Below are 14,741 nucleotides of genomic sequence, written 5' to 3' on the forward strand. Positions count from 1 at the left end.
TCTTCTAGTCCACACCGACAAGAGTTGCTAAATACCTGGGGGGTGGGAGTGGGGAAAAGAAAAATAGAAAGAAAGCAGGGAGGTATAAAGGCATTGATGGTACAGAGGTAAAGGATATATAGATTATGCTATAAATGGAAAGAATCTATTTCTAGCTGGTTCTCTCATAAGCAAAAATGTCCCAAACTTTTAACTTGTGCCCTAAATTAAATGTTAACATTGCTTGCTAAATTTTTAAAACAAAATTCAACAACAGGTACACCTAAAGACAAAACTATTGTCTCTAAATTGGTGTACAAAATGCAAAGCTTTACAAAGAGGTTGTTCTGACCAGTAATATATAAATAGAAAGCAACATTCTGTTTTGAAGTTATCTTGAGCAATTAGCAGCTAAATACATATTTTATTTATTTATTTATTATTTTTTAAAATATATTTTATTGATTTTTTACAGAGAGGAAGGTAGAGGGATAGAGAGCCAGAAACATCGATGAGAGAGAAACATCGATCAGCTGCCTCCTGCACGCCCCCTACTGGGCGTGTGCCCGCAACCAAGGTACATGCCCTTGACTGGAATCGAACATGGGACCCTTGAGTCCGCAGGCCGACGCTCTATCCACTGAGCCAAACCGGTTCTGGCTAAATACATATTTTAAAAAGTTTATCTAGCTTCCCATACCTGGGAGAATAATAACAGCCTCTCAGGAAACTCTAAAGGGTAAAGTCTTGCACTGGATGAGAACCTGGATTTGAATATTAACTCTAAAGAACCTAATTCTAAGATTCATTAAAATAGAACATTCACTATTTGAAACTATAGCAAATAAAACTGTGCTGCCAGAATATTTACATATAAAATTGTACCTGGGATTTACTTCAAATAATCATGGAATCATCAGATCAAAGACTGGCCAAGAGTTGAAAGCCTATAAAGCTGGCTGATGACTATATGAAGAATTCATTATACCATCTGCCTTCTATAGATATCTGACATTTTCCATAATAAAAAGTAAGCCCTAGCTGGTTTGGCTCAGTGGATAGAGCGTCGGCCTGTGGACTGAGGGTCCTGGGTTTGATTCCACTCAAGGGCACATGCCCGGGTTGCAGGCTCAATCCCCAGAGGGGGGCATGCAGGAGGCAGCTGATCAATGATTCTTTCTCATCACTGATGTTTCTATCTCTCTCTCCCTTCCTCTCTGAAATCAATACAAAATATATTTTTTTAAAAAAGTAAAATAAAAACTATGTGCTAGAAGCAATATTAACTTCAAAATTCCATACATTGAACTCTCAGTATATCATGAATTCTCTCAAATCCTCCTCCTCCACTGTTAGAAATAGATAGGTGAATGTGGATCTGGGAAAAATAAAAGAGCAATTCACTTGGTTCCCGTTTCTTCAAGCCCTTTTTGGTTCCAATTCTTCTTTTCTTGCTAATTCTTTTTAATAGAGTCCCAAAGTAACTGATACATGAGTTGGAACTGTATGCCTGAATCAAAAAGCATATGGCAGCAGTGAAATATACAGGAAAGTAGTCAAAACAAAAGAAACAAAAAATAAGATAGGTAAGAGATGAGTACTTGAAGAAATTTTGTGAATACAGAGATAACTCTTTATGTTCAGTTATAAATGCTAGCTTCAAATACAGGCATAATAAATCTGGCCTGAAAAATATGTAGGTTCTTTTTCTTTCCTAAGAACCTTACTTTTTTTTCTAATTTATTTCCAGATTAGTGTCTCTATAACCTTTTATATAAAGTTATTCCTTCATGAATGTCCAAAAACAATCTATTAAGAGTAGTATGAGAGCCCAGATATATAAATAATGCTGAATCCTAGAGTCCCCAATCCTATTTCTACTCCCACATCCTATTAATATGCTCTGTCTTGAATTATTCTTTTTGTCCTGAATTATTATCTGATAACTTTCAATATCTAATCATAGCATTATTTGGTATACATCAGAGCAACACAAGTGAGGGAGCTTTATAACTACACTGGAGGCCCTGTGCACGAGATTCATGCACTGATAATAGGGGGCGTGGTCTGCAAGAATTGGCCGCTGTGAGAGTGCGGCTCATCCCTGTTACCAGAGTGGTTGTGGACCTGCCCTTTTAAGGGGCTACTCCTGCTGCAGGAGCAGCTGCTCATCCCAGTCAGCTGAATGGCGCTCCCACTGTGGAGCACACTGACCACCAAGGGGCAGCTCCTGCATTGAGCATTTGCCCCCTGGTGGTCAGTGCATGTTATAGCAACCAGTCATTTCACCATTTGGTCGATTTACATATTAGGCTTTTATTATATAGGATTATTCATATTATAAAAGGTTTCCCTACAAAACATTTACTTTTTGAATAACTTAATATTAAAATTTTATCATTTTTATATTCAACTTAATCCAAAGGGATGGTAAGGGATGAGATTTTTTAAAAATATCAATAATTCTACAAATTCAAAACAACTCTTAGGGAAAAAGGCTCAAGAACTAAATTGCTGCTTTCCCACTGAGCCATTATGAAATGAGAATTAAGTAACACGTATAATACTGTAATTTTTCCATGGGTGTTCTACTTCTCAATCTGATTACTTTTAACACTGCATAAAATAGCTGCCTCATTATTTAACAGTGATTATAAACAACTTAACATTCCACAGGTAAATTTTGGCCTTAGTTATTAAATCGAGACTTTTAAAAAAATCTCAAAAACTAGTGAGAGCCTGCAATAAATATTATCAAACTATTTACCCGTGTTTATATATTTTTAAAAAGTAGTATATGTTTATGCCTTTGAATGATGCTTTTCCTAAACAAAGTGAATACTTCTCTGCAACAGTTTTATGATAAAAATATAATTTAAATTAATCTATCTTAAATATATACTCCCAAAACATTAAAACTAATCTTATCAAATATTTATGTCTCATATAGTGGCAGCAGTGGAAATAAGCACTTAAAAACCAACCACCAAACTTGTTTCTCATTAGCAAAAAATGTTATATTTATAACTCAATCATCTTACAAATAGTGTCTATGTCCCAATTTTTTGAATTTATCTACCTCTCTTAAGGGTTGCCAAGAAAGTAGAGAACATTCTGCCTATCTAATTTAGTTCAGGAAGTACCTTGTTTATATGTATCAAACTACTGAAAGAACTCTAGAATGATGTTACTGCCCTATTATCTTTAAAACATCTGAACCTAAAAAAAGTAATTCAAGAATATTTATAATGTCTGCCTTCAGAAAAAAGCTAGTATAGTCGTCCCTCAATATCCACAAGGGATTGGTTCCAGGACATACAAACTTCCAAAATTCGCAGATGTCCAGGTCCCTCATATAAAATGACATAGTATTTGCATATAACCTATGCATATCCTCTCATGTGCTTTAATCACCCCTACTAGATTACTTATAATATCTAATACAATGTAAATGTTATGCAAATAGTTGTTATAGTGTATTTATATTGTTCAGGGAATAATGACAATAAAAAAGTCTGTACATGTTCAGTATAGACACAACCACCATACACCTAACTACATAATATACATCAGCAACAATGTAACATCCTCCTCCCCCAAATATTTTCATCTGAAGTTGGTTGAATCCACAGATGTAGAACCTGGAGATATGCAGGGCCAACTGTATATCATATCATTACATACAACATCTGCTATTAAGACAAGAACTTGATTTTTATAAGATAACAAAGATCTATTATCTAATGATTGTCAAAAGGACTAAATGAAAAGCTTCCATGAAAGCATCTGATTGAGGGCTGACATATAGGAGGCACTCAATGAATAATATAAAAATTTAAATATCGCCAAAACCGGTTTGGCTCAGTGGATAGAGCGTCGGCCTGCGAACTGAAGGGTCCCGGGTTCGATTCCGGTCAAGGGCATGTACCTGGGTTGCGGGCACATCCCCAGTGGGAGATGTGCAGGAGGCAGCTGATCGATGTTTCTCTCTCATCGATGTTTCTAACTCTCTATCTCTCTCCCTTCCTCTCTGTAAAAAATCAATAAAATATATATTTTAAAAAATAAATAAATAAATAAATAATAAAAATGAAAATTTAAATATCTAAAAATGACTCATATGAACTAGAAAACAAAATAAAATTTTATTATTTAAGATTTGGTAAGCTATACCAAAGACATTTTAGGGTCTTTAAAATTTTAAATAAAAACAAAAATATTCTAGTACTATATTAGATTCTTCTGAAAAATTTGAGGTAAATGTTCATTCTAGGATTATAGAACCACAACATTCAAAGTAGACACAACCACCACTTCTAATATTCAGTCAACGCTGATTTATTAAAAAACAAACAAACAGAAAAGTGATGAGAAATATAGGCTTTGAAGTCAAAGGCTGAGACTGAAATCCCAGCTGTGCCACTCAGATGACTTTAGTCAAGTTACTTAACTTCTCTGAGTTTAAGGTTTCTTCATCTACGAAACAGTGACAACTGTACTTACCTCATAAGATTTGTTGTAAAAACTGAATGAAAAAAAGACATGTAAAACTCTAACAAGTAAAAACTCAGTTAGTGTTAATACTACAAATAGTTATATGATTTCTATTAAATATTTGAAAGCCTATTATATGCAAGAACCTTGGTTATGCTACATAACCCAAGTTTATATTCATTACTGAAGATGTGCCTAACGAAGAAATAAAAAGCTATAAAGCTTTTTTCTGTATCTTATCACCCAATTTCATGGTCTAATGTAGCTAGAGACTTAGTCTGTGAACATAAAATTCAGCAAAGCTGCCTCTTTTCTTTTTTATATATCTTGAAACAATCACTCAAAGCTTTCCTGAATAAAAAAATCAAGTATTTGTAATACAGCCTATAAGAAGACATATGAGTGAATGAAATGCTAAGTGACAAACAGTGGAAGGGAATTTAAAAAATATATAAGTATTTTTTCAGTCAGAAATTTAAGGCAAGGCTTATTATAGATACCATATGAAAGGGTAACTGAAAGTCTATAGTCCATGTAATTTAGAGGCTTAACTTATACTATTAAATTCTAATCTATATAACCTGTAACTAGACTCTACTGAATCTATTTTGGGAAAATAAAAAAATTAGCTAAAATTCAATAAGAAAAATAAGTCCAGATAAGTATCTATTTTTATTATTTAAAAATTGCTGTATATCCTAAGCCAAATGAAATTACCTTCCACTTAATTTATAATATATGCTTAAGTTATTCTGATTTAATGTTTCAGACAAGTTCTAATACGCACAATATTTTGATACAGAAAAAAGTACTTGCCTTCATATGGTGTGTCTGGAGGTCCTGCTATTTCTCCTCTTAATTCTGTAAAATTCTCATCTACAAGATCTACTTTAATTTGATTTTTGCTCGTCTTAAAAATAAACAGAAAATAAATGTTAGTTATATCAGCAAGAAAAAAACCTATTATAAAGTATTATCTATAAAAATTTTGAAACCCCCTCTTTCATTAGCTTGGTTATCTGCTCTAGTAAAAATAATAGTCTGTGTTTTCCTAGGACTTAACTAGCCAGTTTTAAGAATATTTAAAACAAAAAAACTAAATATTTTTCACTTCAATGTTTTCAATGAAATAAAACTACTTTGAACAATAGTACAATGGCTATTGACTTTATAGGAATGTTCAGAGAAAAACAGCAGACATTTATATTTGCCAACTTCATGTATGTTAGGTACAAAGTGATAAATCTATTCATTTGTAGACTACACTGAGATACTATACCCCCAGATTACATGGGCTCTATCCATATAAATAGAAAAATCGGTGTCAATAAAAGCCATTTAGGCTATAAGCTCTCACTTGAACTAGGCACTACTCTAGATATCTAAAATATCTAAATATCTGAAATATTACACCATCCACCCAGATGGTAAACTGAAATATTATGGTAAAAGCTCTAAGCAGCTAATTAACTTCCCTTCCCTTTCCATAAAAATTCCTGAAGCCTAATTGCCTCCCTAGAATTGTCTAATGCCTTCTTCAATTTGTTTTTCTGCTTAGTTTACTTCAATGGCAACAGCCTACTTTTTTTTTTTTTTTTGAGATATAATAGCAAGTTTAATGAAATCAGATTTGTATGAAAGCAAAACATTCTTCTTGGCTCCTAGCTCTCTGCTTCTCTGGCCAGCCTATCTGCCCTCAAAGCCACAGCCAGTCTCTCTCTTGCTCTCTTCAGTCTCAGAGTCTGTCTCTGGGTATCTCCACGGGTTACTGGTTGCCTGCAGAGAAGCTGTAGGCCACAGAGACCTACTCCTGGGTGCCTACTTTTAAAACAGATTTTTATTTTAAATTTGCATACCATCTATCTATGCTGCATATTACACTACTTCTCAAAGTACTTTATTATCAATAGTATCACTTAAATCTCTCAATCTGTTATCAGAGCTGATCAATGGTGATTCAGAAAACCCTACAGTGGGATTCACATTAATGTTCACAAGTATCTGTCTGCAAATGGGTTCTCCATTTATATTTTCTGACCTATACTAGCATCTTACTGGTCTATACTTTTAATAGTTTATCCTCCCCTTTTCTCAACTTTTAAAAATATAAAGCCTTAATATACAAGTTATGTTTTCATTTTTTTGGTTAGGATTTCATATTTTTACCTAAGTAACACAGTATTATCTACTCTTATGAAAGTAAGCCTGGCAAGATTTCAAGAATAAATTTTTGCTTTTGAACCTACCTTCTTCTTAGTCTTGTTTCCTCTCCCCACCCCAATAGAAGATACTATTTTTACTCTTTTTCTATACTAAACTGTTTTAGTACAGAATGTTAAGTACAGAAAAAAACAATTTAAAACCTAAATTTTAAAAGTTTCATGACTCCTAATTAATTTTATCTTTTAATAAGAGCATAAGATAAAAAACGTTATGCATTTCAAAATTAAACATCCTAATTAGTACTGGTTTGTTTACTATCATTTTTTATACTTGAGATTAAAGTATTTCATATATTTCTGAAGATAATTTTATCCCCAAATTAAAATTAATTATAAATATGCATAATGAGAAATATCTTCCTGTGTTCTAAAAAAATCATTATCACCCTGGTATTTGTAGTAGAGGATTAAGTGTACAGTTTTAGCAATTATAAAGTATTTTGTCCAGTATGCACAGCCATTAATGTTAAAATAAAAACCTAAGGCATTAGACTTTCACAGACCAATTTAAGGAGCCACAAGTATAACTACAGATTTCCATTTCTCTCCTAAGACTTCTAAGTAAAACAAGAGTAATCAGATCTTGCAAATCATCAATGCTTTCAAAGTTTCTACTGCTTCCCACAATATACCTTTACCTAAAAGAAGTAAATAACCAAAAATGTGAGGATACTAAAGGATAGGATTAAAGTCTGGAGAAAGGGAGGAGAAGGTAACAAATTAGAAAATCTGCCTTCTAGATTGCCCCCAATTGTCTTGGTTAGTAAAATGGTAAACCAACGTTATTAATTTTTATACCCCATCTTTATTTTTGTCCTCATTACCCTCAAATTTAATTGAGAAAAATGGGTTTTTCACTCTATGAAAAATTTACTAGATTAGCTCAAGAAAATACAACCACCAGGATGAAATCTATTATAAAGAAGCATTCTATATGATCTAGAATAGGGTCTTTATTTGCCGAGAAAATGGAGAATTAAAGACAAAGATTTTTCAGCTTAATTTTTCCATTATACAATTATCCTTTATTACCTCCACAGTTTAATTCAAACATCCAATTATTCCACAATCCAGAACTCCAATTCCGTGCCCCCACAAACTAATTAAAATTCCACTTAAGACTGAGCTATAAGGAAGACATGGAAAAAGGCAAAAGATGACAAATAGTATTAAAAAAGGCATGACTTTTGGGGTCAGATAGATGTGAGCTGAATCCTACTTATGCCAATTACTTGTGGTATTAATTCAGGTAAGTCACTTAGCTTCTCTCAATTTTATTACTGTAAAATGAGAATACATCTCTCAGAATTACATATATGAGAATATCCTGGATAGAAGTAGGGGATGTTGTTCCTCTAACAACATTACAAAAACCCTTGCTTTCAAAGCCTTCTTTTATAAAATGTATTCACAGTTCTGTTTCAGTCTAATATGAAAGTAATTTCTAAAAATAAACAACAGGCTCCCTTTCCTTCATTCACTAAAGATGAGCACCTGTTACGTGCAGGCACAGGAAACAGTGCAGCAGTGAGGCAACCATTAGTTAAGACTTTCTAGATGGTATGACTTCATTAGAGTGAAATAGGCAGGCTGGCAGTGCCCCTACAAATAGTGTCCCTTTAGGTAAGCTGCTGTTCCTTGGGTCTTCCCAGCATGATCAGAGAGTCAGGTGTCTTTAAGGGTCCGAAGCAGGGCAGGGACATTGTCAGTTCTGCACCTTACAAAGTTCACTCTGAGGCTGGAAGAGAGGTCTGTCTGATGGAGCAGGAGGACCCTACCCCACCGTTTGCCTACTATTCCACTCTGTCTTTCTGAAACAGTCTCTATGGTGAGGCCCAGAGTTCATTCTGGAGGATCCTGCAGCCTCACTCTTCTACTTTACCATTAGCCACTTCCTTCCTCTTTTCCTTTGCACCCCAATTCATTCCCTTTTACTGGCTCTAGCAAAAGTATACTTTTAAAAGATCAAGTTTGAATTGAAGGCAGAAAGCACATTCTAACCTGGCTGAAAGCCGTATGCCCCTGGGGACATGGGAGCCAACATCAGAAGGCAGTCCATCCTCCTTTTCGGAGAACTGCCTATCATTATGGAAAGATTAACAACCTAGTCCCAGAGTCACCCACCCTATGCCACTCAACCCAGCCCACACTGCCTGTAACCTATAACTATTATACCTTGCCTACTTTCCCATGCTCCTAATTGTTACTTTCCAATGTAATCTTTGTCCTTCTACACAATATAAGCAGCTGGTTTATGGGGAGGGGTAGAGCAGATTTTTGTGTATGACCAGCTGCTCTCCCATACTACCGGCATTATTGGAATAAACACTCATATATGAAAATTTTTTTAAAAAAACACAAAAAACAGAATGTTATTCATTTTAATGACTGTAACGACCAGGGAGGCTAAATAAGTCTTTTGGATGAAAACTCGAAGAATTGTTTGGTATCAATGCACTACTTTTTTTGAGAGGACAGCTGCAAAGTTGCTTTTCTATAATTTCTTCTCCCAACTCAGCTAAACACGAAATGGGACCACTGGTAGTCCTGATTTTTATAATTTTCCCTTGTGGCTCCAATGCATTTCTAACATATAATAGGAAAAGAAATGAGCAGAAGCTATACAGCTCCTAGTAAACATTTTTTAAATAAACTATTTTTATTAAGGTATACATAATGTACGCAAAATTGCACGGTGACAGGACAGGAGGTCATTAGTCATTGCAGCTGGTCCTGATGTCTGCCATGGCATTGCTCCACCTGGTTTTGCTGCTTTTCTGGGCCTGGAGCTGAAACACAGCTGAAGCCTACATGTCATCTCCAGGAGTTAATACTTAAGGGAGTGGTCCTGCAAGGGCCTGTTGCTAGGTACAGGGCTCTCTGCCCTGGTGACCCCCTGCATTTGGCCCTTCATTCCTGCCCTGCTCATGCCTGTGAGAAATGCTCACCTCTCCGAATGCAAATAACAGACTCAGAGACAGAGTATGGTGAAAACAAATCTTTTAATACCTCTCGAGAGCTGGTGTCTGGTTGTACAGGCACATATGTAGTATCGATCACAGGCTTATCCAGTCCCTCCTCCAGTTCCCATAGGCTAAGTACTATGGGTCACCGGTTTCCTCATACATCGTTTCCTTGTACATCACCTAGGTCTTATTGTCTCCCATTGGGCCATTTAAAAAAATTGGGCTGAGGCCTTTTCTAGTTGTCTCCACCTCCCCGTCTAGTTGAGACAGGAGTCTGGGGGTTTCCATCATGATGCTGGCTCATGTCCACAGTTCTTCGTTCTTACATCCTCTTCCCTCCTCCCTACATTCTGTTTGCCCTGGGAAAATTCAGTGACCGGTTCCATTAAAAGTTGACTGTGTTGAAGGTGGATCACAGAGGCTTATTTCCTACAATGCCGAACTGCCTACTACAACTGGAAGTAAAACTTACAGGATTTAGTTATTACATACTAAAAGTGTATGGTAAGGAGAAACAAGGATCACTCTTATAGTTTTGGTTTTCAACTGGGTGGATGATAGTATAATAAACTAAGATAAGGAAATAAGAAATTGAAGGTCAGAGTTTGGGAAAAAGGGAAAATCAAATTCAATTTTAGATATGATGAAAAGAAGTATGAAATCTATAAAATCTCCAAGGGCCAAGTAGACTGTTGAAAACACAGATCTAAAGCTCAGGCATGGGTCTGTAGCAAAGATATGATGAGCAAAACAAACAAAAAAAATCAAGAGTCTGTTACCACTGGTACAAAAGGAAGAAAAATGTTTCAGGGACAGAGTAGCTAGCTAATGTTGCTGAGAAGTTAACAATGATAATAGCAGTTCATACTTGCATAGCACTTTATAAGCAGCGCTCAAACTGATTTAAATGTAATAACTCACTTAATCCTTGTACAATCTTACATGTTTACCAACCAGTAAACAGAGATACAAAGAGGTCTACACAGATATTAGTGAAGCAAGGTTTCAAAAATGACTCACAAGCCCTAGCCTATTTGCTCAGTGGTTAGCCGACGGACTGAAGAGTCTCGGGTTCGATTCTGGTCAAGGCCACATACCTCGGTCGCAGGCTTGATCCCTGGTCCCAGTCAGGGTGTATATGGGAGGCAACCAATCGATGTCCCTCGCTCACACTGATGTTTCTCTCTCTGTCTCTCTCCCTTCCACTCCTTCTAAAAATCAATGGGAAAAATATCCTTGGATGAGGATTAATAACAAAAAAACAGACTCACAAGTCAACCTATTTCACTGACTCTAAAATACCGTAAATTATAGTATGCCCTGATATATGCCACTAAAAAAAACACCACCACTCACATTATTACACAATATTTTATCATTTAGAACTGCTACTTTAGAATTAAAGAGACTTTAGATTTTACATACATTACACATAGACTGCATCAAGAAAAAAATAAGCAAAATAGTTATTTTGTTCATACACACAAAATACTTCCACAAGTGTACATAAGAAACTGACAAGAGCCTAGCCGGTTTGGCTTAGTGGATAGAGCGTCAGCCTGCAAACTGAAAGGTCCTAGGTTCAATACTGGTCAAGGGCACATGCCCAGGTTGTGGGCTCGATCCCCAGTGGGAGATTTGCAGGAGGCAGCCGATCCATAATTCTCTCTCATCATGGATGTTTCTCTCTCTTTCTCCCTCTTCCTTCTTCTCTGAAATCAATAAAAATATATTTAAATAAAGAAAGAAAGAAACTGGCAAGACTGGTTCCCTTAGGGTAGGAAAACTAAGAACTATGGATCTAGGGTAGATGGAGAACATGGTACTGTCTGAAAATGATTTCATAGACATGTAACTTTTGCTGCAAAAAGCTTTATAAAGGCTGATGAAATGAGCAACAGAGAGGTCCTTGCAAAGTGATGGAAAAAAAGGTAAAAGCATCCACCATAATTGGGTAGTCCATGAAAGGTGAGGGAATGGACACCATGATGAAAGATAACTCTTCCAAATTTTGGCTATGAAAGAAACGTGAGAAATAGGGCAGTAGTTAGAGAAAAAAAGGGCAGTTCTATGGAAGAGGGAGAGGTTAAAAATAAGAACAGCACAGATAATGTAATGAACAAGATAGAAAGAGTGAAGTCTAAAATGAGAATAAATGACTGGCCTTAAAGAAGAGAACAAAACAATCTACATCAAGAAAGGAGAAAAAGATATTCATAGGTCAACATAGCTGTATAGGTTTCTTGCTTTTCTATCCTTGATGAAGAACTCCTACCTTTTTCCTACCCTACTAGTGTGAGCTACTAAATCTTCAGGAATCAAGTCTTAACTGTGACCCCTGCCACAATCATCTTTTAAGTATACATATTGGGAGAGATTATTTATGAACAGGATCTAAATTTAATTCAGAACCTAGCACACTGTACGAACTATATACTTTTCAGAACTGGCTTACATCCAACTTGTAAAAAATATACATGCTCAGCCCAGTCAGTGTGGCTCAGTGGTTGAGGGCAAACCTATGAACCAAGATGTCATGGCTCAATTACCAGTCAGGGCACAGCCAAATCATCTAAGACAAGCCCTAGCTGGTTTGGCTCAATGGATAGAGCGTCAGCCTGTGGACTGAAAGGTTCCAGGTTCGATTCTGGTCAAGGGCACATGCCTGGGATGCAGGCTCAATCCCCAGTAGGGGGCGTGCAGCAGGCAGCCAATCAATGACTCTCTCATCATTGATGTTTCTATCCCTCTCCCTTGCTCTCTAAAATCAATAAAAATACATTTAAATATATATATACATGGCCTGAAGAGAAATGTGCCTGATTTAAGATTTTCTAATGTTCACAATTACATCAGTTATACATACAGCAACAATGACACTCATAGCCCACATTTGTACATTACTTCACCTCATCTTTTATGAGAGCAATCACCTTCCCTTTTCCATTTTTTTTGGTTGAAGTTCAGTCCCACTTCTGATGAGGCCATTATAAAGCTACTGAAATCAAGATGCCTGACTTCAGCTTGGAAATTTAGATACACAGAACAACGGACCAAAATAGGGAGCGCAGATATAGGCCCAGACTTACATAATCAACTGACCTTTGACAAAGGAGTAATTTGATGGGGGGAAAAGAATAGCATTTTCAACAAATGGTGCTAGAACAACTGAACAAAGTAATCTTACATTATATTTAACATTTTTTAAACTGGAAAATAATTTTTTAATTTATCTTTATTGTTGGAAGTATTGCAGATATCCCCCTTTCCCTTCACCCCCACTGACCCCCTTCACCTTCACCCCCTCCCTAAAATGGCAAAATTCTTTCTTTCTTTTTAAAAAAATATTTTATTGATTTTTTTACAGAGAGGAAGGGAGAGGGATAGAGAGTTAGAAACATCGATGAGAGAGAAACATCAATCAGTTGCCTCCTGCACACTCCCCACTGGGGATGTGCCCGCAACCAAGGTACATGCCCTTGACCGGAATTGAACCTGGGACCCTTGATTCCGCAGGTCGATGCTCTATCCCAGGGGTGGGCAAACTTTTTGACTCGAGGGCCACAATGGGTTCTTAAACTGGACCGGAGGGCCGGAACAAAAGCATGGATGGAGTGTTTGTGTGAACTAATATAAATTCAAAGTAAACATCATTACATAAAAGGGCACGGTCTTTTTTTTTTTTTTTTTTTTAGTTTTATTCATTTCAAACGGGCCGGATCTGGCCCGCGTGCCGTAGTTTGCCCACGGCTGCTCTATCCACTGAGCCAAACCGGTTAGGGCGAAAATTCTTTCTTTTTAAAAAAATATTTTTATTGATTTCAGAGAGGAAGGGAGAGGGAAAGAGAGATAGAAACATTGACGATGAGTGAGAACCACTGATTGGCTGCCTCCTGCATGCCCCACACTGGGGATTGAGCCCACAACAGGGGCATATCCCCTGATCAGGAATTGAACCAGGACCTAGCTCCTGGTTCTTAGGTCAATGCTCAATCACTGAGCCCACCGGGTTAAGCTGGCAAAATTCTTAATACCCAACACTGGTAAGGTCAAAGTGATACTAATAAAGCTCATAAGCCCTTTTTTTAAAGGTAATAATGCAAAAAATATTAACACCATAAAAATTTTCATACTCTTTAAACCAGTAGTCCCACTCCCAGAAACTACCTTATAAACTCATTTCACCGTCCCTCCTCCACGTCCATCAGCCAATCAGGAGTGAGTATGCAAATTAACCAAAGATGGTGGGTTAATTTGCATACACAGGCGCAGAGCAGGAGAGCCAGAGGAGAGTGGAGCAGCTTGGGGAAATTGGCTTCCCAAGACGCCAGACAGATTGCAGAAAGGAAGAGCTGGCGGATTGGAGGACTTGGCAGAGTGGGAGGCCATGGGACAGAGACAAAGCAGGAAGGGAAAACCAAGATCGCGGGGAGCACCAGGAATTCTGGGAAGTTTTGGTGGCAGCCCCAGGACCAGAAGCAGAAGCCCAGAGTGCAGGGAGCACCAGGAATGCTGGGAATCATAGTTCTGATGGCAGATGGATCTCCTGGACACTAGAGCAAAGTGAGCCTGAAGCAAGTTACTGTTGCCGAGGTGGATGGAGGGAAAGCAAAGGTGAGAGACATAAGTAAAATCAGAGTGTCTAGGAAAAATTAAAGGGAAGATATCCTAAAACTTCCAGGAAATCTCCACCAATGAAGCAAAGGAAAAAAAAATGCCTCTAACATTCTGTGAGCAACAAACCAAACTGAGTTGGGGTCTCAGGCAATTTGCTCATATGATTGCAAAGACAGACAGAAACTCCCAGATTGGAGAGGGCTCTCCTGAGGGCTCCCCACAACCCCCAGTGCATAAATGTCATACACCGGGCCTCTAGTTACATATGATGAAAAACAAGAATCTAAGTATCCAACAACTGGGGGATATCAACAAGAATTTTATGGTACAATTTAAGGGGACACAAACAAAAATAAATGGAGTAAACTTATGGTTTCCCATCCAGCATGTAAACACTTGGAAGCTGTCACTCACACCCCACAGAAGAAAAAAAATGAACAAATTGAAAATCAGTAACTCTTCT

The 14,741-nt window shown here is 37.0% G+C and overlaps 1 protein-coding gene across 3 annotated transcripts in view; it reads right to left on the minus strand.

The window, feature by feature from the left end:
• The window catches only part of UBE2K (ubiquitin conjugating enzyme E2 K), a 67,659-nt gene that overhangs the window by 27,167 nt on the left and 25,751 nt on the right, over positions 1–14,741 (minus strand). The window contains exon 2 of one of the 3 annotated variants that reach the window (XM_059673104.1): positions 5,290–5,383. The exons of the other annotated variants lie outside the window; for them this stretch is intronic. Coding sequence (XP_059529087.1) covers positions 5,290–5,383 — 94 coding nt within the window. The remainder of the gene's footprint in view (positions 1–5,289; positions 5,384–14,741) is intronic. 3 annotated transcript variants of the gene reach the window in all.

Source organism: Myotis daubentonii, chromosome 1 (assembly GCF_963259705.1).
Source record: "Myotis daubentonii chromosome 1, mMyoDau2.1, whole genome shotgun sequence".
Taxonomy (NCBI): domain Eukaryota; kingdom Metazoa; phylum Chordata; class Mammalia; order Chiroptera; family Vespertilionidae; genus Myotis; species Myotis daubentonii.